The sequence below is a fragment of the Solanum verrucosum genome, unplaced genomic scaffold (assembly GCF_900185275.1).
Source record: "Solanum verrucosum unplaced genomic scaffold, falcon-dt-bn FXZP01000085.1, whole genome shotgun sequence".
Lineage (NCBI taxonomy): Eukaryota > Viridiplantae > Streptophyta > Magnoliopsida > Solanales > Solanaceae > Solanum > Solanum verrucosum.
Genome location: NW_026019839.1, coordinates 3,147,751 through 3,175,378, shown reverse-complemented (window position 1 = coordinate 3,175,378; position 27,628 = coordinate 3,147,751). Strand labels below are relative to the sequence as shown.

General features: G+C 34.1%; 2 protein-coding genes across 7 annotated transcripts in view; both read right to left on the bottom strand.

The window, feature by feature from the left end:
- LOC125814726 (putative ABC transporter C family member 15) overlaps positions 1–24,574 on the bottom strand; it is an 85,721-nt gene extending 61,147 nt beyond the window's left edge. The window contains exons 1-10 of one of the 3 annotated variants that reach the window (XM_049494192.1): positions 23,684–24,569; positions 22,179–23,602; positions 22,008–22,094; positions 21,314–21,913; positions 21,023–21,187; positions 20,590–20,884; positions 19,821–20,341; positions 19,619–19,682; positions 19,267–19,506; positions 18,962–19,060 (exon numbers count right to left, since the gene is read on the bottom strand). In XM_049494192.1, coding sequence (XP_049350149.1) covers positions 18,962–19,060; positions 19,267–19,506; positions 19,619–19,682; positions 19,821–20,341; positions 20,590–20,884; positions 21,023–21,187; positions 21,314–21,913; positions 22,008–22,094; positions 22,179–23,602; positions 23,684–24,503 — 4,315 coding nt within the window. In that variant the 5' untranslated portion in view covers positions 24,504–24,569. Of the gene's footprint in view, positions 1–18,852; positions 19,061–19,266; positions 19,507–19,618; positions 19,683–19,820; positions 20,342–20,589; positions 20,885–21,022; positions 21,188–21,313; positions 21,914–22,007; positions 22,095–22,178; positions 23,603–23,683 lie in introns of those variants that run through there. The other 2 variants (XM_049494198.1, XM_049494203.1) reach the window with 2 other exon arrangements.
- Positions 1–27,628, bottom strand: part of LOC125815227 (glyceraldehyde-3-phosphate dehydrogenase, cytosolic) — a 613,914-nt gene that overhangs the window by 33,428 nt on the left and 552,858 nt on the right. The gene's annotated exons all lie outside the window — the stretch shown is intronic.

Sequence of the window (27,628 nt, the reverse complement as noted above, 5' to 3'; positions counted from 1 at the left end):
CAAATTACTGTGAGTAATGGATTTGGGAAGGGTATTCCCCCGAAAGAAAGCTTGAACAATACCCACAATATTAGCCCCAACAATATCCCAGTAGACCTGAAAGAAATGCCCTTTAAAACCATCAGTGCCACAGACATTATCCCCATTAAGCTTAAAAACCACCTTTTCAATTTCAATTTCGTCAGAAATTGTTGTCAACAATTCATTGTCCTCTGCAGTCACCAGTGGTTGAATATTCTGTATTAAAGAAAAATTATTGTCTAAATTACTTCCAGCAAATTGATTCCGGAAGAAACTTAGAGCTTCAGCTGCCACTTCATCCTCTCGTTCTACCCATTGGCCATCTGTCTTCATAATTCTCTGTACATTTAATCTTCTCCTTATTCCTCTTACCAAGCCATAAAAAAAACTTGGTATTTTTATCCCCCTTTGAGAACCAGTGGATGCTTGTCTTTTGCCTCCAAAACTCCTCATCATAATGTAGGTAGAGTTTGTATTTGTTGTAGCACAACTCTATTAGCTATGGTAGGATCTTGTTCAAATAATTCTGCCTTCACCTTAATTATTTCCTCTCTGATTAGAAGTTGTTTGAAAATGACTCCAAACTGCTCCCTACTCCATATAGATAGAGCCAGTTTTGTCTTCTTCAACTTCAACTTCCATTGTAAGAAAACATCATTAGAGTAGTTTCCACTCCAGCTAGCCTTAATCACCTCCTTAAAATCTGCCCTGTCAGTCCAAAATTTTAGAAATCTAAATGGTTTCTTAAAATTTTGAGACATACCTCCACAAGTTAGTAATAAAGGTACATGATCAGATCCAGTCCTTGCTAAATGTTGATGCCCCAAGTTGCCAAAGAGATCTTGTAACTCTTGATTAATCAGTATTCTATCTAACCTTTTGAAAATACATTCTTCATCAACTCTTCCATTCCACCAAGTAAACAGACTACCAAAAAATTTATATCAAACAGACCACATGAATTAACACAGAAAGCAAAATCCTCATGTACACAGGCAGACTTCCTATCTTTTCATCTTCTCCCAATATGACATTGAAATCTCCCCCAACCAACAAAGGTCCCGAGTAATTATCACTAATAAAGTACAAATCATTCCAAAGTTCTATTCTCTCATCTGCAGAGCATTTGGCATATACCATAGAAGTAATAATTTGTTTTCCATCTTCCAAGGTAAGCTATAGAGTGATTTGTTGTGTCTGAGATCACCCTAACCTGGATATTTTCCTTCATAAATACCCAAATCTGCTCATTTGAATTGTAATTCACATATTGCATTCCCAATCTCCTCTTAAACTTTTGAATGTGCCTGATATCTTGAAATGACTCCAATAAAGCTATTAAGAAAAATTGATGGTGTTTGTGTAACATTTGAACTCTATGGAAAGCATTTTGGGTTCTCACAGATCTTATGTTTCAAAATAGAGCTTTCATTATCATTTTATTGATGACTTCACCACCCTCTTGGCCTGTATGTATTCATGTTGGTTGAACAATTTCCTTTTTAGATTTACCTTTTTTGCATTTAGATAAAACTAAAGTAAATAGTCCAGCCTCTTTGTATGCTTCAATTGCATTTTGATCACTATTAACTTCATCTTTATCTTTTGTGAAATCAATCTCCCTGGTATCTTTGCTCACCTGACTTTGATGTGATATTAATAAGTGTAATTTTTCCTTAGGAGCTGATTTTGCACTGCATAATACAACTGCTGACTTCTTATGCCTTTCTGTTATTGATGTAGCAGGTTGAAAGGCCTCCTAAAATAGATATCCTCCTTCAAAGTTTGAATCTGCAATTTGAAGGGGTGTTTGAAATTTTGCCTCTGCCAACTCCTTCAAAAGTAATTTTTCTTCCTATTCTTTCTAACTTGACACCACTAGGACCATATTCACCGATTCCCTTTGAGTATGTTGCTCGACTGTAGGTGCAATGGCCAATTATTCGTATCCTCTTCAATATCATCCTCTGCACTCTTATGTGCATCCCTAATTTCCCCATTGTGATGTGTTGTTGATCTATTAGTATTATTTTTCTCTGTATTTCTATTACAACTGCTTGCCTTCTCCTCTCCTTTTCCTTGATACTTCGCAAAAACATATGTTATCCACTCCTTCATTGAAGAATAATGGTGCCCCTTATTTATCTTCCCTTGAGCCCTGACTTCACTAAATAAATCATTTTCATATCTGTCATTCCCACCGGTAGATTCCTCAGACTGCTTCTTTTCATTCTTCCCAGATAATGCATCAAAGTCATTTTTAGTATTAATGCCTTTATCTGTTATGTTTTGATCACCTAATTCCTTATCTGACTTATTATTGGTTTCCAATATCTCTGTACTACTCATCTCCTTCTTGTTGCGAATTCGGTGCCCTGCTCTTCATTGCTCATGTCTTTCTGCTCCTGTTCTGCCTCCTTATCATTGTTTACAATATTCTTCCAAAGTTCAGGATAAAGATTCCTGCATGTTTCACCATCATGTCCTTGCACTTTGCAATGTTTGTAATATTTGGGCACCATAATACTATATCTTAACTTTTTCCAGCCTAGACTCCTTTGTCGTCTGATGAATAATCTCTATTTCGACATGCTTAGGAAACTCACACAACATGTCTACCTGCACTTTGACCCTAGCATAGCTAGGTCTAGTTTTATTGATTGTAGCCATATCTAAGTGTAACGGTTTTCCAACGGCAGTCGCTAATGAAAACAACATTTCCTTCACAAAATATGTGGGTTTCAGATTCGGGAAGGATATTGATGTGAGGCCAAAATACATATTTTTAATTATTATTTGCCTCACATTTATTATTTATATTTGTCCTTTTTGAGCGTGGATTTTATGAATTGTGCTTAATAGTGTATTTTATTTGTAGGATTGAATTGAAAGAAAAATAAAGAAGTTTGGAGCTAAAAAGAATTAAAGATGGAAGATTGAAGAAGGAAATCAAGCAGGTAACTTAATGGATTAACTTTAATATAATAATAATATTTTTTATATATGGCAAAGAGCTGCAGAATGCGAATTTTGAAGGAACTAAACATGTGCCACGTGGCAAGTATCCAAGGCTAGACAATCAAACAAGTGTTGGAGTCGGCTACTATTCACGTGGAATTCAACCCCTTTTAGGTTTTGAGTTCGTAATTTGTTTTGGACTCAATTATTTTATTTAGGGTTTTTTTACATCTATAAATAGTCCATAAGAATAATTATTCAGGGAGGAGGATACCATGTGAAAATAACTTTTGACTTAGGGTGTGTTTGGTGGAAAATGTTTTCCAATTTTCTCATGTTTGGTTGGGCTAAATGTTTTGGAAAATGTTTTCCAAATCAACTCATTTTCCTCAAATTTAAGGAAAATGACTTCTCTTCTAAACTTTAGGAAAACATTTTCCAAAACTCTCTTCCAACTTCAAATTACAATTATTTTTTTGTTGAAAAAATTAATTTATTTTGTCCCTACCCTCAAACCACCCCCAACCAACCCTCCCCCCCCAAAAAAATAAAAAAAAATAAAATTTTAAAACTTGTTTTTAAATTCAATTTTTTTACCCCACCCTCACCCCTACCCCCACCCCCACCCCCTCCCAAAAAAATATTAAAAATTGTTTTTAAAAGATATTTCTAATTTCAATTTTTTATTATTTTACCCCCTACCCACTACCCTCTCCCCCCCCCCCAATCAACCCCCCTATCAGCCCCCAACTCCCTTCAAAAACAAAAAAATTTAAGTTTGTTTTTGAAAAATATTTTCAACTTCCAATTTTTATTTTTTCATCCCGATCCTCGATCACCCACCCCTCTCTCCGGTCACCCCCCCTCCCACCCCGACCCCCAAAAAAAAATTGAGTTTATTTTTAAAAAATATTTACAAATTCAAAATTTCATTTTTTCACCCTACCCTCGACCCCCCACCCACCTCCTACGCAGCCCCCACCCACCCACCCCTAACACCCCCCCCCCCCCCCCCCCAAAATAATAATTTAAGTTTGTTTTTAAAAAATATTCTCAACTTCAAAATTTCATTTTTTCATTCCTACCTTTGACCCCCACCCCGCACCCACCTCCTACCCACGCACCCCCACCAGCCCCCCTCCCCCCACAAAAAAATTAAGTTTTTTTTTAAAAAAATATTTTTAATTTCAAAATTTCATTTTTTCACCCCTAGAACCTCCACCCACCCACCCCCTACCAGCCCCCCACCCCCCCCCCCACCCCAAAAAAAAATAAAAAATTTCAATTTTGTTTTTAAAAAATATTTTCAATTTCAAAATTTCATTTTTTCACCCGTACCCTCGACCCCCACCCACCCCCCCTACCAGCCCACCCCCCCCCAAAAAAATAATAATTTAAGTTTGTTTTTCAAAAATATTTTCAACTTCAAAAATTCAATTTTTCACCCCTACCCTCGACCCCCCCCCCTTCACCCACCCCTACCACCCCCCACCCCCCCAAAAAAGTTTAAGTTTGGTTTTAAAAACTATTTTCAATTTCAAAAATTATTTTCTACTCTAGTAAAAATAAAAGATATTTCTCAAAAATATTTTTCATTCATAAATCAAACACTAAAAAGTTTTTCCGGAAAATATTTTCTACTCACCAACCAAACATGAGAAAATAAGTCAAAAATCAACTTGTTTTCCAGGAAAACATTTTCTAGGAAAACATTTTCCATGGAAAACATTTTCCTTCATACCAAACACACCCTTAAGGTTTCTTCTTTTCTTAATTTCTTTTATTTTATTTTACATCTTTTCTTTGAATGATGAGTTGTAATTGCTCTGTGTCTATGTGGAGTAAAACTCCTCGTTCTTGGATTATATTTACTTACAATATGATTGTTTAGTGATTTTAATTCAACATGATTTGTTTATCATATTAGTTGTTCTTATATTCTTGTGATTACTATTTTGATGCTTGATCACCATTGAAATAAACATATTGTCCTAATTGAACTCGGGAGAGGAATAAGAGGATAGAACGTGGGACATAAGGAGCTTGTTTAACTCCAAATAGCTAGGGTTGATTCATATCTAGGATAAGGATATACCTAGAAACCTCGCTTGGGTCACCATACAGGAAGAAATCATAATGCTCGGTACTTAATCCATCTTATCCCCGCTCTATGATGTAGTTAGGGTGTTATTTATCGTAGGCGATTAGAGGTCGGGAGACCATGATCATACATTTAACCCTGTGATTCAATAACTAGATAATCAAATAAGCTGATGAAATTGATGCTAAACATGATTGTTAGTTGAATTATAATCCTAGATCGATTCATTCATTGATTGTGTAAACATATATCTTTTCTTAGTTAATTGCTTTTTAGTTATTTTATCTTTATTTTTATTTTAGTTAATATATATTCATATTTGAAATCCTCCCCTTAAATAAATAATTAGAATTAGTATAATTTAGTAAATAGTTAATTGACAAGTCCTTTGAGTTCGATAATCCGATTCTTTTAAGAGCCACTATATTACTTGTGCGACCACATACACTTGCATGTGTAATTGGAAGCAACAGATATCCATGCCATAGCTTGTGTTGTCTCCTCTTCAACTTTAAATTTAGCATCATATATTAGTGGCCTCATTCAATAAGAATATCCATCCTTAGCCAGAATATAATATATGGATTTTGACATTAGATTGATGAAATATGCCTGCTAATCCAACTAATAAGATCATGCCTATTTCTCAAAAGTCTTATTTTACACTCGCCCTTAATATTACACTGACGTGGTATAATTGTGCGGAGTTCTTTCAATTCCGGCCACCCATATGAAAATTTTCCTATCACAGCATATTGGAGGTCTTTCAAGATATTCATTCTATTCACTTCCTCTTTCGTCCACACTATTCTTGGGGTCCCATTTTTATATGATAATTGCTTCATTGGAATAGGGTCAATTCCAGCTTTTTGACCCTGATTGATGTTATGAGTTTTGAGAACGCATGCATAGTTATTAGTTATATGACGACAATCGTTAGGCAACAAAGTAGGCACGTTAGGCAAATTAAGATTACTTTCGCCTATGTAAATCTGATTCAACTGTGGAAAGCTACTATCTTGTAACATATTCGACTTGCCAGCCCAAGATTAGGCTGACTAGTGGCCGGAGCGGCCACGAACGTTGCTATTAGGATTTGTATATGTATATCACACTTATTCTTTTTATTTTTTTAGTTTTCTCCTTAGATACAATCAAAATCATAAATGACCAAACTCCTTTCAAGAGAATCACTCAAGGTATACAAACGCATCCACAAAAAATGGACGATTTTCTATCTTTTTCTTTGGGTCTAACTCAATTTTTTAAAGAATTTACAGGATCTTTTGCTAAATCTCAAATTAATCAACAAAAGATTAGATTAAAGTACCAGAATGACCCAATGAAAATGCAACAACTTATGCATATTTTTTAATTCAAAAAACAAGAAGAAAAATGAGTTGAATAGAAATGAGAAAATTCAAACGATGTTCTGATTTCAAAAATCAAGCGTAAGGTAAAAGAAATTGCATCTACAAGCAATAAATCGAAATCATCTGAAGAAGGAGATGCATAATCCGATTCAATGGACCAACAAGATGGGGAAGGAATTGAGGTAAATTGTATAAACTAATTTGTATGTTTTGTTGAATTTGTTCTCGTTATACTTTTTATTAGACCTTGTTTGTATATATTGAATAATTATATACAATTACTTCTTTTGTATTTGTATATTATCAGCAAATATACGTTTCAACTATTATTTGTATAATTTCAGCATTATTGATGTATTTGTATAATTTATTTTGTATATTTTTTTGTGATTTGTGTTTCTATTAATACATTTGACATTATGTTGTATATGAGTCTATGGATTTAACGTATCAATGTTTATTGTGACTTTCTTACCTTTTTAGACCTTATTGGTATATTTTCAACAATTATATACAATTACTTTTTGTATTTGTATATAATCAACAAGTATAAGTTTCAACTATTTATTTGTATTATTTCAACATTTGTATACGTTTAGTCATTTGTATATTTCAATCAATTGCGTGTGTATGTATATAACCATAGTTGTGGGATTGTTTTTCTTTTTAATAACTTAAATTACCGTCCCATTAATTAAATTAAGAGTCCAATTTGTATATAAAAAAAATTCCAGCGAGATATATAATAGCTACTAAAATTATTGCTACGCTACGTATAACTAAAGAGGCTCATTATGTTTCAACTCTTAGCAATTTATGCAATCTCCTCATAATACAATCACTTTATATATATATATATATATATACACAAATACATATATTGTGATGTCCTCAAACAAACTAAAGACGAATTGGGCCTAGGCTAGGAAAGGAGGCACACATGGTAATTTGTTGGATAAACTACCTTATTAGACATATATACCACCATATGTACTAAACTTACCTCTAGTTTTAACTAATTACATAAATTACCACTTTTAATATTTTATATCATATATTATTGAAGATACCATCATATATCCATATCCCTTAAAATTAGTTATCTGCACAATTAAACCATTCCCAATTCAAGCTTTCATGTTAATCAATTCTCTCTCTCTCCCCCCTCTCTCATCAACCTCTATCTCCACCACTATTTCCTCTCTTTCTTCATCTCTCCACCACGAATTTCACCATTAAACCTTTAAAATTAAAATCTGAAACAACAACACAACAATTTGAGGTTTGTGTCTATTTAATCATTTTTAAAGTCATGTACCGTAATCGATTTAAATTTATTTTGTCTTCTAGTTTTTAATAGTTAAGGTAAAACTCTATTGATTTAGAGTTTTCTTTCACTAGTAATTCCGTCAGCTCTTCTCGAAGTGGGCTTGGAAGAAGAAAATGAAATAGGAACAACCACGTTGGTTGTAACAGATTGACTTTCATGCTAGCTATTGCTCCAGCATGAAAGTCCCATTTCAGGGAAGGATGATGTAGTATGATACTTTTCGTTTTGTCGAGCCATGCACAGGATCGATAATTTTCTTAGCCAACACATCTTCACATTGCATTCCCTCCAAATATGTCTCAATTCACACCTCCAATCCCTTCTCATTAGCTCTCTAATTCTCATGATAATATTGAAACTGGATCGTCAAGCCCAACCATTGTGCAACTTCTATATAGAACCCAGGGAGTCCTACTCAACCTGAAGAGCTGATAAGCGTGGGATATAGATTCGAAACAGATATGTGTGTCCCCTCTCCCTGTAGGTTGAGCTTCCTTTTCAGCCCTTAGCATTACCGCGTTTGTAACATTCTGGAAAATTCATGACTAAACTAGTAGCTAACCTAAAACTAACTAGGCAAAGTTAAAGCTTGACGTAAGAATTAGAGCCTTAAAGTTACCTTAAAATTTATGGTTTGGTGCTAGGAGGTCAAGGCCTAAACCCCAAGGACCAACCTAGAGTACTTGGGAAAAGACCCTTAGGGCTGCCAGGCAGTGAACCACCAGAGGGTTCCACGCCATGTGGATCAACCCACGCCCCATAGGGGCAGCGTGGGTGAAGCCCCATTGGAATTTGCCTAAGGCAGTAGCCACGAGCAGGATCCACACCTCGTGGATGGGTCCACACCTTGTGGCTTGCCTCCGTAGGTCAAGGACCCAAATGGCAACTCTCTGAAGTAAACCACGAATGCCAGCATGAGCCGTGGTCCCACCCACGGTCCGTGGGTCCCCAATCATGGATCACCCCTAAAACTGCCTTTTGGCAGTTGAATCTAGGGTCTTTTTAGTAATTTTCTAATTAATTAATAGTTATGTGGTGTCATTTTAAGCTTGTTTTAAAGGACTATATAAGTATTTTTCCCACCTAAAATAACCCATCTAAAGTCATAATCATAAATTCCAAAACTAAATCAAAAACCTCTCCAAATATTCTGTCTCTAGAAACTCCATTGAAGAAGAAGAACAAGGTCAAGTCTAAGGATCAAGAAGCAACCTTTTCTCTCCAATTTCGTGTGGAAAATCTCCCAAAGGTATGGTGACTTTCATTCATGGTTAACCTTTCAACCATGGAGTCCTTAAATTCTCTATTTCAAAGTAATAAAGTCTCCAAAAACCTAGGGTTTCTATTCCACTACTTAAAAACTGCTAAAAGCGACGGACTGCGACACTTTTTTGGCCAAAAGCGACGGAAAAGTGACGCAGTCAATCTCGTCGCTTTTTGGCTTGACGCTTTTCCAAAAACGACGGACCGCGTCGCTTTTGATTTTTTTAAAAAAAATATTTTTTTGAAGAATGCGACGCCATCCGTCACTTTTTTATTTTTTATTTTTTTTAATTTTAAAAAAAGAGACAAAGTCCGTCGCTTTAATTAATTTTTAATTTTTTTAGAATCTTGAAAAGCGACGGACAATGAGATGCCGTCCGTCACTTTTTGAAAATAATTTTTTGAAAAATCCAAAAAAGCGACGGACTAAAGGACCCTGTCTGTCGCTTTTCTGAGTTTTTTAAAAATAAAATTCAGAAAAGCAACGGACAAAACCACCCTGTCCATCACTCTTTCTGCAATTTTTTGGATAGCAAAAACTGGCCTACTCAATTGCAAGAAATTCAATTCAATTCAGCCTCAATCAAACACAAAACATTATAAAGAAGCTACACAAAATATAAAACAACAAACTTAAATTAACATTCAAAAATATCTAAATCACAATTTAAAGACTTATAAAGTCTTTCAAAATTCGTTTCAAAATTACAAATAGTTCATAAAGACTATATTTTATCAAGATTTCTAAAGTTCAACCTAATAATTAGTTCATAGATTTTATAAATCAAGATTTCTAAAGTTCACAACCTAAAGTTTAAAATCCTACAATAATTCAAGATTTCTAAAGTTCACAACTTAAACTTCTAAAATTCCACAATAATTCAAGATTTCTAAAGTTCACAACCTAAAGTTCTAAAATCCTACAAAAATTCAAGATTTCTAAAGTTCACAACCTAAAGCTCTAAAATCCTACAAAAAATCAAGTTCTCTAAAATTCACAACTTAAAGCTCTAAAATTCTACAATAATTCAAGACTTCTAACGTTTCACAGCCTAAAGTTCCTACAAATATTCAAGTTCTCTAAAGTTCACAACTTAAAGTTCTAAAATCTTACAATAATTCAAGATTTCTAACGCTCACAACCTTATAAAGTTCTAAAATCCTACAAAAATTCAAGTTCTCTAAAGTTCACAAGTTAAAGTTCTAAAATCCTACAATAATTCAAAATTACTAAAGTTCACAACCTAAAGTTCTAAAATCTTACAATAATTCAAGTTCTCTAAAGTTTACAACTTAAAGTTCTAAAATTCTACAAAGATTCAAGTTCTCTAAAATTCACAACTTAAAGTTCTAAAATTCTACAATAATTCAAGATTTCTAACGTTTCATAACCTAAAGTTCCTACAAAAATTCAAGTTCTCTAATGTTCACAACTTAAAGTTCTAAAATCCTACAATAATTCAAGATTTCTAACGCTCACAACCTTATAAAGTCTAAAATCCTACAAAAATTCATGTTCTCTATAGTTCACAACTTTAAGTTCTAAAATCCTACAATAATTCAAGATTTCTAAAGTTCACAACCTAAAGTTCTACAATCCTACAATAATTCAAGTTCTCTAAAGTTCACAAGTTAAAGTTCTAAAATCCTACAAAAATTCAGGTTCTCTAAAATTCACAACTTAAAGTTCTAATATTCTACAATAATTGAAGATTTCTAACGTTTCACAACCTAAAGTTCTAAAATCCTACAAAAATTCAAGTTCTCTAAAGTTCACAACTTAAAGTTCTAAAATCCTACAATAATTCAAGATTTCTAACGTTCACAACCTTATAAAGTTCTAAAATCCTACAAAAATTCAAGTTTTCTAAAGTTCACAACTTTAAATTCTAAAATCCTACAATAATTTAAGATTTCTAAAGTTCACAACCTAAGTTTCTAAAATCCTACAATAATTCAAGATTTCTAAAGTTCACAACCTAATTAAAGTTCTAAAATCCTACAAAAATTCAAGTTCTACTTAAATTCAATAATTCATATCCAATTTCTAAAAGTAGTTATAAATAAGCTTCTAATCCAAGAATTAATTAGTTATATTCAAGTTCCAAGTTCAAGTTCAACTTCAAGTTCTAAATTCAAGTTCATATCTAGTTATATATAAACTTCTAATCCAACAATTAGTTATATATTCAAGTTCTAATTCAAAAAAACCTCATCGATCAATATATATTCATGACATTCAAACATTCATCATATACACTTCAATTATTAATTTCTAACTTCAAAGTAACACTTTACTAACTAACAATATATCAAACAAATTTTAAAAAAAATCTCAATTCACAATCAAATTACATATTCTCAAGTTCAAACTAGTCCTAAAATAATAAAAATCCTAATTCATTCACTAATTACAATACCCAATTTAAAAGAAAAACCGTAAAATAAAAAATCTCCAATTCTCTACCTAACTAACAATAATCAAATCAAATTAACAATAACACAACCCAATAAACTAAAACAATAATATACTAACTAACAATCAACTATAATCACTAGAATTGAAAAAAAACCTAAAATTAAACACCAACCTAACAAAGAGGAGAGGCAGCGACGGGCGGTGACGGACGACGACTAGCAGCGACGGGCAAGGGCAGCGACGGCGGCAGCCGATGGAGGGAGATCGATAGAGAGAAGGGAGAGAATAAAAGTGAAGAGAGAAGAAAATAAGAAAATCCTGATCTGGATCAAAGATATTTTAAGACAAGCGACGGACAACGTCTCTTTGTCCGTCACTTTTTTAAAAATATTTGACCAAAAAAGCGACGGACTAAGAGACTTTGTCCATCGCTTTTCTTAAATATTTGACCAGTCATGTTGACCAAAAAGCGACGGACTTAGAGATGCTTTCCGTCGCTCCTTTAAAAAATAATTAATCAATTAATTATTAATTTTATATATATATATGGCACAAAAATCCGCGAAAAAAAGCGACGGACTAAGAGATGCCGTCTGTCGCTTTTTGAAAAATAATTTTAAAAAAATTATTTTTATTAAAAAGCTATGGACAGTGTGGCAAATGGCGTCGCTTTTTGGAGCCACACCGTCCGTCGCTTTTCTGTTCGTCGTTTTTTAGCAATTTTTTAGTAGTGTTCTAAGCCATGGATTCTTCTCAAAACATTTTCATTGATCAAGTTAATGTATATTATGATTGAATTGTTGATTATCAAGACTTTCATGGGAAAATCTCTGATATACCGTGAGTTTACGGTATTTCTAATACGTTTCACTTACAATTTGTGTGTGTCTAGGGCCCTTTTATATTGGTTTTATGTGTTTTTATCATATTTTACAGGAAGGATGTTCAGGCGCGGAAGTAAAGAGACAGCTAAAAGAACTGCAGAAAAGGGCATCTACGGAGGTGATCTATGGACCGTAGGTCCTTTGATGCTCCGTAGCATGGATTTATCAGGGAAATTTGACTAAGTGTGGAACCACAGTGGCCATTGATGGTCCGTAGATTGATCTATGGACCGTACTGTTGATCCGTAGATTGATACTGCGAGGGTTCCAATACCTGAGTTTTGAAGATTTCAAGTGTGGAGCTACAGAAAGGGATTGTCCGTACTGCAGTTCCGTCGTTTGCTTCAGAGAAGCTGATTTTTAGAAGTTGAAATATTTTCTAAGTCCTGGCTGACGGAAGGGACTCACGGACCGTAGATCCATTGACGGTTCGTGAGTCAGTCTCGTGGAATGAAGACGCGTGCCTGAACAAACTTTCCTTAATTTATTTCCCTTTTAATTTAGGATTTGTTTTCTATAAATAGGGCATGTAAACCTCGTTTTTGGGGGTTAGACTTTATTACTTTTGTTCTAGGTCTTGACTTGGGAGATTAACTTGCAACTTTAGCAATTCTTAATTTCCTAAGTTCGTTTTAAAGATTTTGGTGTTGCAATTCAAGTTGAATTTCTGGGTTTATTATTCTTCTTACGTAAGTTCATAATTCTTTCATATAAAACAATGAATTGTGTTCATATGATTATGGGTAACTAATCCCCACAACTAAGGTTGTGGGAACCATGAGTGATTAACAAAGTATGAATAGTAAATAAGCAATTCTTGAATAGTGTTTTGCATGCATTGATAATTCTTTCGTTTAAAAGTCTTTTTAACGAGTGCACGCATTAGAACTCGCCTTGTTGCTACTTGCCGGACCAAGGAGGTAATTAACAAGAAAAGAAATATCAACATAGATTTAGTATGATACTATCTAATAGGCTAGTGTCGATTGGTGCGAAGTAATAACTAAGCCAAACATCGATTATGATGTCTAATATGAGGTAAAAGTAAGGGTTAGTAAATTATACACACGTAGCCGGATCAATGTGAGGGGTGAAATTCTCTAAATGTCAGACCAAGGATTTAGAGATACCTAACTTATCACTTTGCATGTAGTACACTAGGAAATGATTGTTATTACTAGGATTACTGCATTATGAGTTTGTTGGGAACACATATACCCCAGTTATTTCTCACATCTTGATAACAACCAAAACTGACTTTTGATTACTGATTATTTATTGAATTCTTACAATTTGTTTCACACAACCCCCCTTTTAATTACTTGTTTCTGGAAGTAATTTGACTAATTGAATATAATTGTTGGTTAAAGTAAAGTCTAAACCATTTTTCTCGTGGGATCGACCCCAACTTACAATTGGGTTCTTTACTTGATAACGATCGCTTATGCTTCTTTAGGGAGGTGTAATTTGAGCGTATCAATCCCCCATGAATCCATGCTTTCCCCATAACCCTGGTTTGTGACTTGTGAATTGGGTGAATTGCAGTAACTATGAAATAGTACTTGTAGTAGATTAGTTCTTTGATTCATGTTACCATCTATATCTAATGTAGTAATTCTAGATTGATGGGTTGAATGTGATCTATAGCATGTGAAGGGCAAAACATGAGAACTAGTTATATGTATGAGACTTGTGTGTATACAATTAGATTGCTTTGAGAGTAAAGTGCTTATATTATTATCTAATTGTGAGGTTGATTGGATAACTATCCTCATGTACACACTTAGGTATGAATAGAATACAATGTGAAAGGTTTGTCACATGTAATGATTCTTAGGTTTGAAGACTAGTCTCATATATTGAATCTAGGGGCTTTAGTATGAGTTTGTTGGTTGAGTGTCAAGACATTCTTACTTAATTGTAAAGTTAAGTCAAGACTTAATGTAAACTCATGGGAGTGATGCTTAGCACCGAGAGGATAGTAATATGAGATGGAAGCCCTCACGATAGTAAAGACCGGGTTTCTAGGAACAATCTCTTGGGATGGAAGCCATTACGTTAGTAGAGGCCGGGTTTCTAAAAGCAATCCCCTTATCCCATAAAATATGTGCCCACATAGGTCTTTAGCTAGTGGATCCACGTAAGCTAAGAGTTTTAGTTCTACCTTAGGCAAGTAGGACAACCCTTTTTCGATATGAGGTAGACACCGGATTCCATGACTAAGCTCTCATGGTCTATGTCGGTTAAAGCTAATCCCACTATAATAGAATGAACTAGAATTGAAGTTATGAACTATAATCACTTAATGAGTATTCCTTAGTGTGGATAGGGGTATGGGACCTTATCCATACATTGCACATGGTTGCTTTGATGGTTCTTATGGTTTGTTTTCTTTATGTTGAGATGATCAATATGTTGAATATGTATGTATCTTATGCTTTTGCACTTGTTTCTATGATAGTTCATAAACTTGATCAAATGCATAGTTTTCAACTAAATTGTCCCTTTTTAGCATCTTAAATGGTTTTTATGCATAGTTGCCATACTTAGTGCATTTTTGTACTAACCCATATTTCTTCTATATTTTTCTATAAAGTGTAGGTTCCGGCGTCTAAGGCGATCCCTTCTAGTTCAAGCTTGGGTTGACAACTCTTCAAGCTTGTGGTATGCCCTCATGAATCCGAGGACACGAGCTTTATTGTTGTTTCACTTCTTTAGTCATACTAGACATTTTCATATTCTCTATTGTAAGGGCTGTGACCCTAGTATTTTGAGACTCCAATTGTAGTAGATGGATTATTGAGACTATGTCTAGACTTTCGCTTTACTTTTATGAAAGACTTCTAAAAGACTTGAAAAATTGTGTTTTATTCTTTATTATTCTATACTTGTGTGATGATGATAAGCTAAGTGGCTTACTTGGGTCCCTTTCAGGATTCCATGTGCCATGTTACGTCTAGAGGGTACTCTTGGGTCGTGACAGCGTCCATGTGTGCTTTTAACATTCTATATCTTAGTGCGGAAATGCCTCCTTAAGTGCTTTAGTGGAAATGCGGAGGATTGATTGCTTGGTAGCCGTGAAAACGGTCCCGAGGTCTATTATTGTTGGGTTTTATGGGCCTCTATGTGTTTGTCTGTGTGTGGTTTCTAAGCTAGGAGCGCTTGGAATTTTAGTCCTACTCATTAATATACTCTAAAAAAGGTGGTTCTCATTCTCTTATGAGAGATAGGCGTTCTCTCTGCAGCCAATTATCTTTAACAAAAAAGGCATTCCCTGAACAATGAAGTTAAAATCTTGACTTTACTGTTTTTTCGGGCTTACTTGAAAGACTCGCTTAACTGAAAAAGACGGATGAATGTCGTCAAGCAACTCATTCATTACTTCATGTAAAAGCTTGTTTTGCTTAAAATAAATTCTAAGTGGTGCATATTGTGGTTGTTAGACGAGATTCTGTGTTAAGTCGTCGATTCCCATCAGACACTGCTTTTCTTTTTATTGGTATACCTCTCCGCGAGTGTTAGATCCTAATATTGATTTAATAGGCAGGCATTTCTATCTAATACTTTCCCGGTATAAATTTTATAATAGACTCTAGACGGATATCCAAATGAGAAGAATGTTTGTTTATTGTTGCTAGAAAAACAACATGAAAATTACGACTGTAATTCTCTATACTTTCAGCCGTTTAAATTTGGAAATCCAAAAATACAACAACTTTGACGAACAAAAGAGAAATATAGTATGTAATTTCTTGCAAATGCAAAGACGGTTATGCAGTAATTGTGTGATAAACCTTAATGAGGAAGAAGATGAGAAAGAGACTTTTTGGATAAGATTTTATTGATGTATCTTGTACATTATTGATGTATCTGACACATTATTGAGTTAAGATTATATGTATCTAGTTTTTATCAGTGTATTTGATTTAGTTTATATGTATCTGAATAAGCATGCACATGTGTTGGAGATTTACACATGTATCTGACACATTATTGATGTATCTAACACACTATTGAGTTAAGATTATATGTATCTAGTTTTTTATCAGTGTATCTGATTAAGTGTATATGTATCTGACATAATATATGCATGTGTTTGAATAATAGTTTATGAATCTGAGTTAAGAAATCTTAACTTTGCTAACTCACCAAAAAAAAGAGAAGGATTTTGATTGTTTTGATATTTTTTAGGAGTTGTGATATGCCATATCCTTTAAAGTTGTTGCAAATGTTATTTATTTCTTAATTAATGACTTTTAGTCATACCTCTTAATTAAACATACTTCTTAATCAATGACTTTCAATTATATCCCTTAATTAGACACACTAATTGATATAAGATACATGCATATGAAAGAAACAAATACATGTATCCGTGACCCAAAATATGACAAAGAATGTAATATTGCAAACTAGTGTGAATTGTGGGATTTGTATAAGTTACCCTAATTTGTATGGGCCGAATGAGCATAAAGAGATTTAATTAAGGATGAACTATGGGTGGGTAATTAGTACATTTTTTTTGGTAAAAATGACATAAATCTTGTAATTTTAAGAGCTAATTACATCTTATCCCATTCTTTCTCAAATTATAAAAAAATCGTAAAGTTATAGGATCTCAGATACATCAAAAAATTTGTGGATATATAGCTCACAGATTGTGAATAGTACATTACTCAATGAGAGAGATGTATCCGAAGGAGGATAGAGATGACAAGGAAATAGTCAAATACATGTATCCGTGACCCAAAATATGATAAGGAATGTAATATTGCAAACTAGTGTGAATCGTGAGATTTGTATAAGTTACCCTAATTTGTCTTGGCCGAATGGGCATAAAGAGATTTAATTAAGGATGAACTATGTGTGGGTAATTAGTATATTTTTTGGTAAAAATGACATAAATCTTATAATATTAAGAGCTAATTACATCTTATCCTATTCTTTCTCAAATTATAAACAAATCTTAAAGTTACAGGATCTCAATACATCAGAAAATCTGCGGATATACAACTCACGAATTGTGAATGATACATTACTCAATGAGAGGGATGTATCCGAGGAAATTTTTTTTTTGTGCTTTTTCTTAAATTGCAAGAATTTTTAGAAATTATGATATAATAAAACGTATGTTTATGTATTATTTTTTTTCTATTTTGTTGTGTGCGATAAGTGTAGTGGTATACCATTGTGGGTCCATGTTGGGCCTTCACAGCTTCGATTTGGGGTGTGTGGGAGGTGATCAATTGGTTACCATAACATTTCTTCTCTGGAATTGTTCCCGTCGTACGCACCGGATTGGCAACGCCCGGTGGAGGCAGTGACTGTGTAATGGTAGAGTAGGGGTTTTAGCGGCTCAATTTACGGAGAGCGTTTTTCATGGAGACAGAAAAATTATTTAGAAGTGAGAAACAAATGCTGCTACTCTTGACATTCATATGGACTTCAAAAAATTATGAGCTCCTTAACTCTATCCACACTATACTTCTAAAATTATGACTTGAGATTTAATACTTGTTGAAATTTTAGTACTACTCATGGTTTGTGTCTCAAGTTCGAGTTCCTTGAGAACATCAGAGTTGCTTGCCTTTGTTAAAGAGCTTTTGGGACTTTCCGACATGAATTCAGATTTAATCGGGCTCTAACACACCTTATGATAAAACCAAAAAATAAATTTTAGTACGTACTTCTTTTCACTATATATAAGCTCTGTTGGCCTCTGTCATTCTTAGTTTCTTAGCATCAACAACTATGTTTTGTGCGTTTTTAGGTGATGCTCCAACTAGACCTATTAAACCTTCTACTGTAATTCAGTTTTACTATTTCTATTAGCAATGTGATTGTTGCTATGGAAATAGCTAGTTCATAGAAGAATATATAGCAGGCAGAGACAAACTGATGGAAGACCGATAAGAAATGATACATTGATTTTCATGTTTGATAGAGTCTTTTGGCGATATTATGCCTAATGATGAAAAGCATGAACAAGTATATTATAGATTTCTAGACTGAGCACAAGTATGTGACATAACTATTTATGTCTATCAATGCCCTCTGCCCTGAAGGAAGAGCAGCTGAATGGAACTTCCATTCAGATATTACAATTACAGATGATGTAATTTATTTACCCCGCTGAAGTGATGTTTGAGGGACGTTAGGAGGTTATTCGTACTGATATTCACTTTGATTGATATTTAAACCAGATTCAGACACAATTTAACGGTCAGCTAGGATGAACTTAAAAAAACTCTATTCAGGTTATATGATGCGATGTATTGCTATTTGAAAACACTTTCAACATAAAAATAGCTCCTTTAAGTATATGAACTATGAGCTAGGGATTAAGAATAAACACTGTACATATCCTGCAGGGTTCATGTCATCTTTGGTTGGCAGTTAGAAGAAATATAACTTTTGAAGTGGCTGCTCAACTTGCTGCATTTACTCCAGTTATAGCTGCTCAACTTTGCTGTATTTCTTGATGTCAGATTATGATTCTGTACTATACAATGCCACATTAACATTGGCAGATTAGATTGGTCATTCCTTCCTATAGATGATCTAAACTAGATGTACTATCAAATGTGCCTAGTGCTATGCTTTTAGGTTAACCCCTTGATGATCTCCGCAAGAATTCTGCCACCAGATTTGAAAATGCTGAAGAACTGTTCTTCAATAACTGGTTAGGAGTATCAAACTCGAGAATGTTTCCTGCATCAAACAAGACAGATTTTATCAGGTAATATAATCCATTTCGAATAATATGGTGTGTATTCTCAGTTGTTCTATGTCTACCAACTTTTTGAGTTCTTATCCCATTGCAGGTCAATGGTTGCACTATAATCTGCCACTACTAATGTTATGCTGTTTTATTTTTTGTGTGCTTGAAGTGCTAGTGCTAGGTCCTGTATCTTTACCTTCACCAAGAACTAAAACAAGATCATTATCGATAACTGTGGGTATCCGATGTGCCACTGTTATAACTGTACATCCATTTGTTTCTTCTCTTATAGTTTTCTGAATGACATTGTCCGTCTCTGTATCCACTGAAGCAGTAGCTTCATCAAGTACCAATATTCTCCTTTTCTGTAGCAATACCCTAGCTAGGCACACAATCTGCCTTTGACCCACGCTCAAGTTTTCTCCGTCTTCTGCAACTGCAACATAAAATTCTTGATCATTAATTTGAAGATCATTTGTTCCCCTTTCCAAATGTCGTGTATTTTGAAAATAAAGGTGGGTTCAGGCCACAGAACCTAGTATTTGTACCTGGTGCATCAAGAAGCCTTAGATCCTGCTTTACAATATCAGCTAAATGACATTTTTGCAAGACCTGAAATATGAAATCATTCTTATAGTAAGTTACAAAGTCATGTGAGATTGCTCATAATACAGAATAGTATATCGTAGTAAGTTACAAAGTCTCATACTTAGTCGAATAAAACAAAGAAAAAGAAGTTCAGAACATTACCTCCCAGATATCCTGATCTGTATGTTGTTGTAATGGATCAAGATTAGTCCTAATTGTTCCTTGGAACAAAATTGGATCTTGTGGTATTATACTCAACTTAGACCTCAGGTCTTGCAAACCGATTTTGGAAATGTCTATTCCATCGATAAGAATGCATCCCTCAGATGGTTCCACAACCCTGAAGAGAGCTTGGATCAAAGTAGACTTTCCACTACCTGTTCTTCCAACTACACCAATTTTCTTTCCCTCTGGAAAAGTGCAGGTTATACCTTTTAGAACTCTTGGGAGATCAGGGCTGTATTGTACATGAAGATCTTTAATTTCAATTCTTCCTTTTAGAGGCCAATCAGGTTTTGGCCTGGACTTTTCAATTATCAGTGGAGCTTCACTAGGAACGTCGCTGAACTGAAGTATTCTCTCAACTGATATCATTTTGTTCTCGACATTGCAAAGGTTCCATATAACCCAAGCTTGGAGAACATTAAGATTTAACCCATAGGTAGCTGCTAGTCCTGCTAAACCTGCAAACAGATGAAACATGTGACATCACACATTGAAGCCATTTACCACAGTGAAAGAAAGAAAAAGTTGTTATCATAGACTTTGGCTTCCTCAGTTTGTGTAAGTCCCTTAATCTAAGATTTGTTTCTTATGTCTACAGTCTACTCATGCATCACCAGAGATGCTGCCTGGAATTTTGTTGATTAGCTGCCTGGGAATGTGCTACACAGGATGCATGAAATGGAAATGGAGAAGAATAAAAGCTTACTGGGGTCTATAGCCTCTCGTGGAAGGTGTGCCAGGATGATGAGAAGAAAGAAGAATATGAGATTGAAGAGAAAGTTAATTCGAACACAGAGCCATTCCATTGTAGCAGAGTTGTGAAAGACAACACGAGAATAGTCATCGATGAGACTTAAACTCTTATTCAAGAATCGGTCTTCCTGATTAAAACAACGAATTGTTGCTACACCGTTGAGAGATTCAGAGAAATGATGCAGGATTGGAGCTTTCTGAATGCCAATCATCCTTGCCAGTTCTCTAGCAGTGGTAATGTAATATGCCTGCAATAAGAATTGAATCATTAGCACTAAGGCCATATTTATGGGAAGTAAAATACTCATTGTTTGCATTCCAATAATTTTCTGACAGTTAAAAGTAAATAGGGACCAAAAGTAACTTCAGGTTGAGCTTCTTATTACCTGATACCACATGGAGAGGGCAAGTATCAGAAGGAAGAGAAAAAAGATCTGCCAGGCAACATTGGACATAAGGACAACAATGCTCAATAATTGAATAAGTGCAAATGCTAGTCCTGCCAATCTATATGGAATATCTGTGTCCACGATGCTTTGGTCTGTAGAAGACTGACAAGAAAGAAACAAAACTTGAAGTTCAGTAAAGATGCAGCTAGAAAGTCATGTTTTGAGAAACAAAGAACTTAATATAGACACATTTCAAGACAACCAGATCATTTCAGCTGCTACACTCACCCTATTGAGAATTCTGCTGGAAGGGGTGGAGTCAAAGAATGACAAGGGCGCTCGGAAGAGTGATTTGATCATTCCAATGTAGAGCTTCTGAGCAGTCTCAATTGCGATAGTTGAAAGCATAACTGCTCTTCCTAAGATGAAAAGAGAGCTTCCCCCTGACATCAGCACGAATATTCCAATTAATCTCTCGCTAGTAACCCTTCCTTCTTCTTCTGTTCCCCATGCAATCCAGTAGTTGCTTGCCATCTGCAGTCCCTGGAAGAAAACTTGACATAGAAGGACCGGAAGTACAAGGGCCCCTTTATACGCCGAGGTCACAAAGGTCGAGTAGACTTTCCATTTAACTCGACCTGATACTGCATCTTCCTGCTGAGTTCTTCCTAAGATCCTGTTGTCACAGGTAAGATCTTCAAAGCACTCTTCGACTTCAATTTGGTTATTCTGATGCTTACCCTTGGTTACGCAGCTGCACTTTTGGGAAGGGTTCACTTGATCTAATGATTTACTGTGAGCCACTATATGCCTTAGGAGCTCACCATCCGGATCTGCAATCAACTTGTTATACTTTCCTGATTGAACAATTCTTCCGTCCTTCATTACCTAAGCATATCAGGTAAGCATAAAAACTAAGATATACTTTTCTAGTTTGTTTCGATCAACTGAAAACCAATAGCTTAAGATAGTTTTAACTTACCAGGATGAGGTCAGAAGTATCTAAAAATTCCAACTGGTGAGTGGCATAAACAACTGTTTTTTCTTGTAGATGTTGGATTAAGCATTTCTGCAATATGATGAAGGATTGTAGCACATCAATAAGAGCAACTAGATTACTGAAAAGAATTCTACAAAAGTAGGATGTACTTGCCTTGAACATATGAGCTCCAGTTTGTGCATCAACTGCACTGAAAGGGTCATCTAGCAGATAGATGTCTGAATCACTATAAATAGCTCTGGCCAACTGAATTCTTTGCTTTTGTCCACCACTTAGGTTCATTCCTCTTTCTCCTACCAAATTTAGATCTCCGTCAGCCCACATCTCAATGTCACGTTTCAAAGCACATCGTTCCACGACATCATCATAACGTGCTTTATTCATTTCCTTGCCAAAAAGAACATTGTCTCTAACAGTGCCCGTCTGAATCCAAGCACTCTGTGGTACAAATGCCTTCGAACCATTAATCTTAATACTTGATCCAGAAATTCTAGGAATCTCTCCCATAATACTACATAGTAGGCTTGACTTTCCCGACCCCACTGAACCACATATTGCTACTTTCCACCCTTTCATTATCCTGATTTTCTCAGTTATCTTAATTGTTGATTTCTTGGACTCATTTGTGCCCCAAGCATACTCTCCTGGTTCAAGTTCGATCGCCACTTCAGAAGTGTTAGGAGTATTATAGCTTGTTAACTTCTTTTGATCTTCCTCTCTCATGAAGTCTTGAATCCTATCAACTGAAACTTTTGTCTGGGCAACCATGGAAATGAGCTCGGGCAAGTTGTAAATTGGTTCTTGTAGAATCCTGAAAGTTGCTAGTGCTGAGAGAACTGCTCCTGATGTTAATGGTGTTTTTAGGATGATACAAACACCAAAGGTTACAACTGAGACGAGCGTTGGTGAGGCCCAAAAGAGGAAAGCCACAGCAGAACATGTATAAAGGTATCTCTTAAGCCAACCTCTCTCATTTTCTCTTAGTTGAAGCAGCTTCTTCAAGAAAGTGGACTCCCATGAGTGCAGTTTCAAGACTCTCATGCTTTTTAAGGTCTCTGAAGTGGCTTTAATTCTCACGTCCTTCGCTTCCATTATCTTTGAGTGGAGCTTCTCTTGCATATTGGCAAGTGGTGTGTTGCTAACCATCACAAATATGGTCGAAAGAAGAGCAGCAATAGAGGGAGCAGCACCCAAATTCCTGTATAAGATAAGCAGGGCAAATGTAACCTGAACAGGCAGCAACCAAACCCCATGAATATACCAGCAGAAGTCTCCAATTCTCTCAACATCAACATTGATGAAGTTTATGATCTTCCCGTCTTTTGTTCCGCCATACTTTATGGACAAAGTTCTTTTATATATCAATGCCATCAGAGCGGCTCTGACTCGAACACCAATCCGGTTAGCTCCAAAGTACCATTGCCTTTGGGACAGTGACTCTACTGTTTTGGCAAAGAAGAAGATGAAGGCTAAGATCATTCCGTCTTGCCAATTGGACTCATCTTTCTTTTCAGACAAAAAATTCACAAAGCTTGTTATCAGCAAAGGACCAATATAGGAAGCAATTGTGTTGACTCCTACATAAGCAAACAGAAGCATGAAATTAGTTTGTTTACAAAAAAGTTTGCTTAATTGAGTCTTGAAAAATCAAGAATTACCTGCAAAAACTGCATTACAGGCAAGTGGTCTCCAAATCATACGTAGTATGGCATCAGGGAGGGAGAAAGAGGAAGCTTTCTTTTCGCAAAGCGCGTCTTCCAACAAAGAAGCAGCTTCATTAGAAGTCTCAGTGTGAGGAATTGAAGGTATGTGCTCTACTCTAAGCTTTTCCTCATGACCTTTCTTGAATAGTGGATTAAGCCACCTGAATGTGATTAGGCTCCAAATACCAGCACTAGAAAATGCATCATCATGTATATTTACCTCATCTTTTTGAAGGAATGGCTGTTCAGTTTCACTGTATTTGTTGGCTGGTACTGGCAAGGCATTGAAACATAGAAGAATTGACATTGGTAGGGAAGCAAAATCAATTATATTTGCATTGGGAAGAAAATGTGGGGCTTTTGTATATATATTATAATGTTTGAGAAGATGAAATGAGACTAAAATTATCTCAAAAATACTAGAAAAGAACCACCATATGATGAGTAATAATGGCCACCTTTTCTCTCTGTTTAATGAATAGGCTGCAATTACAGTTGCTACACTCCATGTCATGACAGAAAAAACAGACTCTTCAAACACAAAAGCTCTCAACTTCCAGAATTCATGTACACAAAATCCCAAGTAAGAAATAGCTATTGAGAAATTCAATAAAACTGTAATCTTGATGAAAAATGTGGATTTTCTCCTCTTCTCCCTTTTTTCTACAAAACCCTCTTCTTCCTCTTCTCCATTTTTCTTGAAAAAATCTACCAAGAAACATATGAGTAAAATCAAGAAAAAAGCCACATTGATTAGCCTTAGAGTGATGTCCATCTTGGTTGACACCAAAAATCAAGAAAATCCCACTTTTGAACTAACCCCTTAAAATAAAAACCTACTCTATTCTACTTACTATATAAAAAGAAGCTTGGAGCACAAAAGGCAAAAGTATTTTTAAAAAAAGTGAAGCCAAAAGCATAAATATCCATTCAGAATCATATAAAAAAAAAAGAGAGACTATACTATGAAGAAGAAAGCACGTGCCTTTTTGAAAGTTTGGTGGAATTATGATGAAGAGGAATCTGAGTATCAACCAGAATGGTTAATGAAATTATGGATACAACTCTATTTTATGTAATGCTTATATAATAGTGAGCGGCCGTTTGGTTTGATGTATAAGGTATAATAGTTTAGGATTATTTTATTTCATGTTTGGTTAGATGTATTAGATAATTCTGAAATTATTTAGCCCAACATTTATGCAGAATAAGTTATCTCTTATACATGGTGAAATAACATATCTTGAAATAACTATTAGGGTTTTGCTCTGATTTTCTTACCTTATTTGAAATTTATTTTTCCCTAAAAGAAAAGACTAAATATATTACTATAAATGTTTTAACTTTTTCTTAAAGGAAAATATTATTTTCTTTTATATTTGGTTTATTCTTTTCTTAGAGAAAAGATTTGGAGATCTATAAATTAAATTAAAGATCCTTATTTTCATGCTAAAACACAATAGCATCCACGATATAAACATTTAAGATTTTAGTTTATGAGGAGATTTATTCTCTCAACAGTTTTCATATAATAATATTATATGTTTTTAGTATAATTTTTTGTCATCTGATTTATCAATATCATAATTTGCAATTATAGGCTTTAGCATGATACCCTAATCATTTTCGAACCAACAATTCCGAATAAATTATCTCGGATAATTAAACAACCCCTTAAGTAATAACAAGTGCAATCACATCAGTAGATTCTTTTCCAAAATTTATGTTTACAAAATGAGTCAGCCAAATTTTCCGCTGACCAAAAATGTCTTCATGCATTTCTTAATTTTAGTTTGTGTCTCTTCTTGCGAATGACTATTAGCAATTTTAAAAAAATATTATCTCCTACAGTATATTACTCCCCCGCCGTCCAAATTTATATCAGTCAAATTTTGAGATTAAAACAAAGAATTTTTTATATATAATTATTTTTTGATATATTTTGAATTATTAATTATTATTACTTATAGTACTTTTTGTATAGTTTTCAAATATATAAATTTTGTTTCAAAAACTTTAAAGATTTCATAGTCAAAATTAAAATGATACACTATCACAATTTGAACGATATTATATAAATTGAGATAGAGGAAATATCTACGTAGGTTTTTGGAGAATAATTCATCTTAGTATCTTAACCTCAAATTCAAGTTGGAATGTACTCTCAGTTTACTTTTACTTGTTCACTTTGAATTTTGCACGTCCCGTAAGAAATAATAATTAATATGAGTATTTAACTATAATATTCATATTTTTTGATGTATAGTCTTAGGTCTTGAAAAATGATTTGGATAATAAGTAATTAATATGGAAAGTACAATATAAAAGTAATAATTGTATTTTCTTGATACGTTAAAAGTGACAAATAAAACTAAAAAACTAATTTTGAGATAGTATAAACAAATGATTAATGGAGTGAGTATTTGGAATTGAGACATTTAATTACTCACACCTTATAGCGTTTCAAGTGAGCACTAATAAATTGTGCTAAAATTATCATTCCTTAAAAGGAATATCTATAAGACATATCGTATCGTTACAGGATACTTGGCTTGTTTCCAAAAAAAAGACAAGATGATATTTAATGTGAATAGTCAAAGAATTGAAAAAATTTAGTAGCTTAATTGATGGATGACTTTCACCTTTTTGGTGAGGGTTCGATTTTTTATATTTGTAATCCTCTCCCCATTTTCCCATTTCACAAGAAGTCATTAATTGGGAGGAAATAAAAGAGACATTTTATAAGATGACAAAGTTAAATAACTTTTTCATTTTAAAAAATTATTTAATGACTTTATGTGAAACTTAGGCAAAGTAAGTTTCCATGATTCTTTTGCAACAATAATTTAGTGACTTTTGGTGATATTTTAGGTAAAGTTAAAGTAATTTTTTGTTATGAGAAAAGAGCTTTAGTGACTTTCAGTGTAACAAAATAAAATTTGGGTGGCCATCTACGACATTACCCCTTCAAATTTTTTGCAACATTTGATAACTTTAATCCTCCCTCAATTTTATAAAACTCACATTTTTAGTCGGTATTAAAAAGAATGACACATTTTTATATGTAGTAATAATTTAATTCTAACATATCAATTTTACCCTTAATAAAATGATTTATACCCTCTCAAACATCAATGATTCACTCCCTCCCTTTCTATTTACATGTCGTCCTTATTAAAAATAGATGTTCTTTTATATTTGTCGTCACAAAATTAATGCATAAATAACATTATTCTTCATACTTTACCCTTTAAAAGTTATTAACCTTGAAAATATACATTTGACCAACATAGAAAAAATAAGTAAGTAATTCATGTTCATTGGTCAAATTAGTTAATCAAAGTAAATAAATTCATGTTCATTGAAAACTTGACTTCAAGAAAACACTAACTAAGGTTCCAATGGTAAACTTACCTAGTTTTTCTTATGGGATGTAAAATCTAAAACAATGATAATTAAGTACTCCTTCCGTCCCTAATTACTTTTTCACTTTTTCTTTTTTATTTATCCCTAATTACTTGTCTATTTTGACAAATCAAGAAAGAACAACTTTCTTTTACCTATTATATCCTCAATTATTTACTTTGAAAAAGATAGAACTTCTTAAAAATCTTAAGTTTTTAATTCATCAAATTCATACTTAATAGGGGTAAAATAATAAACTCACTATGTTAATTATTGTTTTTTTAACAGGAGTGTCAATTCAAAAGGGGACAAGTAATAATTAGGGACAGAAGGGGTAGGAGAATGGAGAGAGTATTTTAGATCAAATGACAAATTTTAAAAATCTTTATTGTTATTTTAAACTTTGTGTCAAGCCAAACTACATCACATAAATTGATACGAAGAAAATACTGAATTTCAAAAGAACCCTACAACTAGAGTCCTAGGTAGGATATT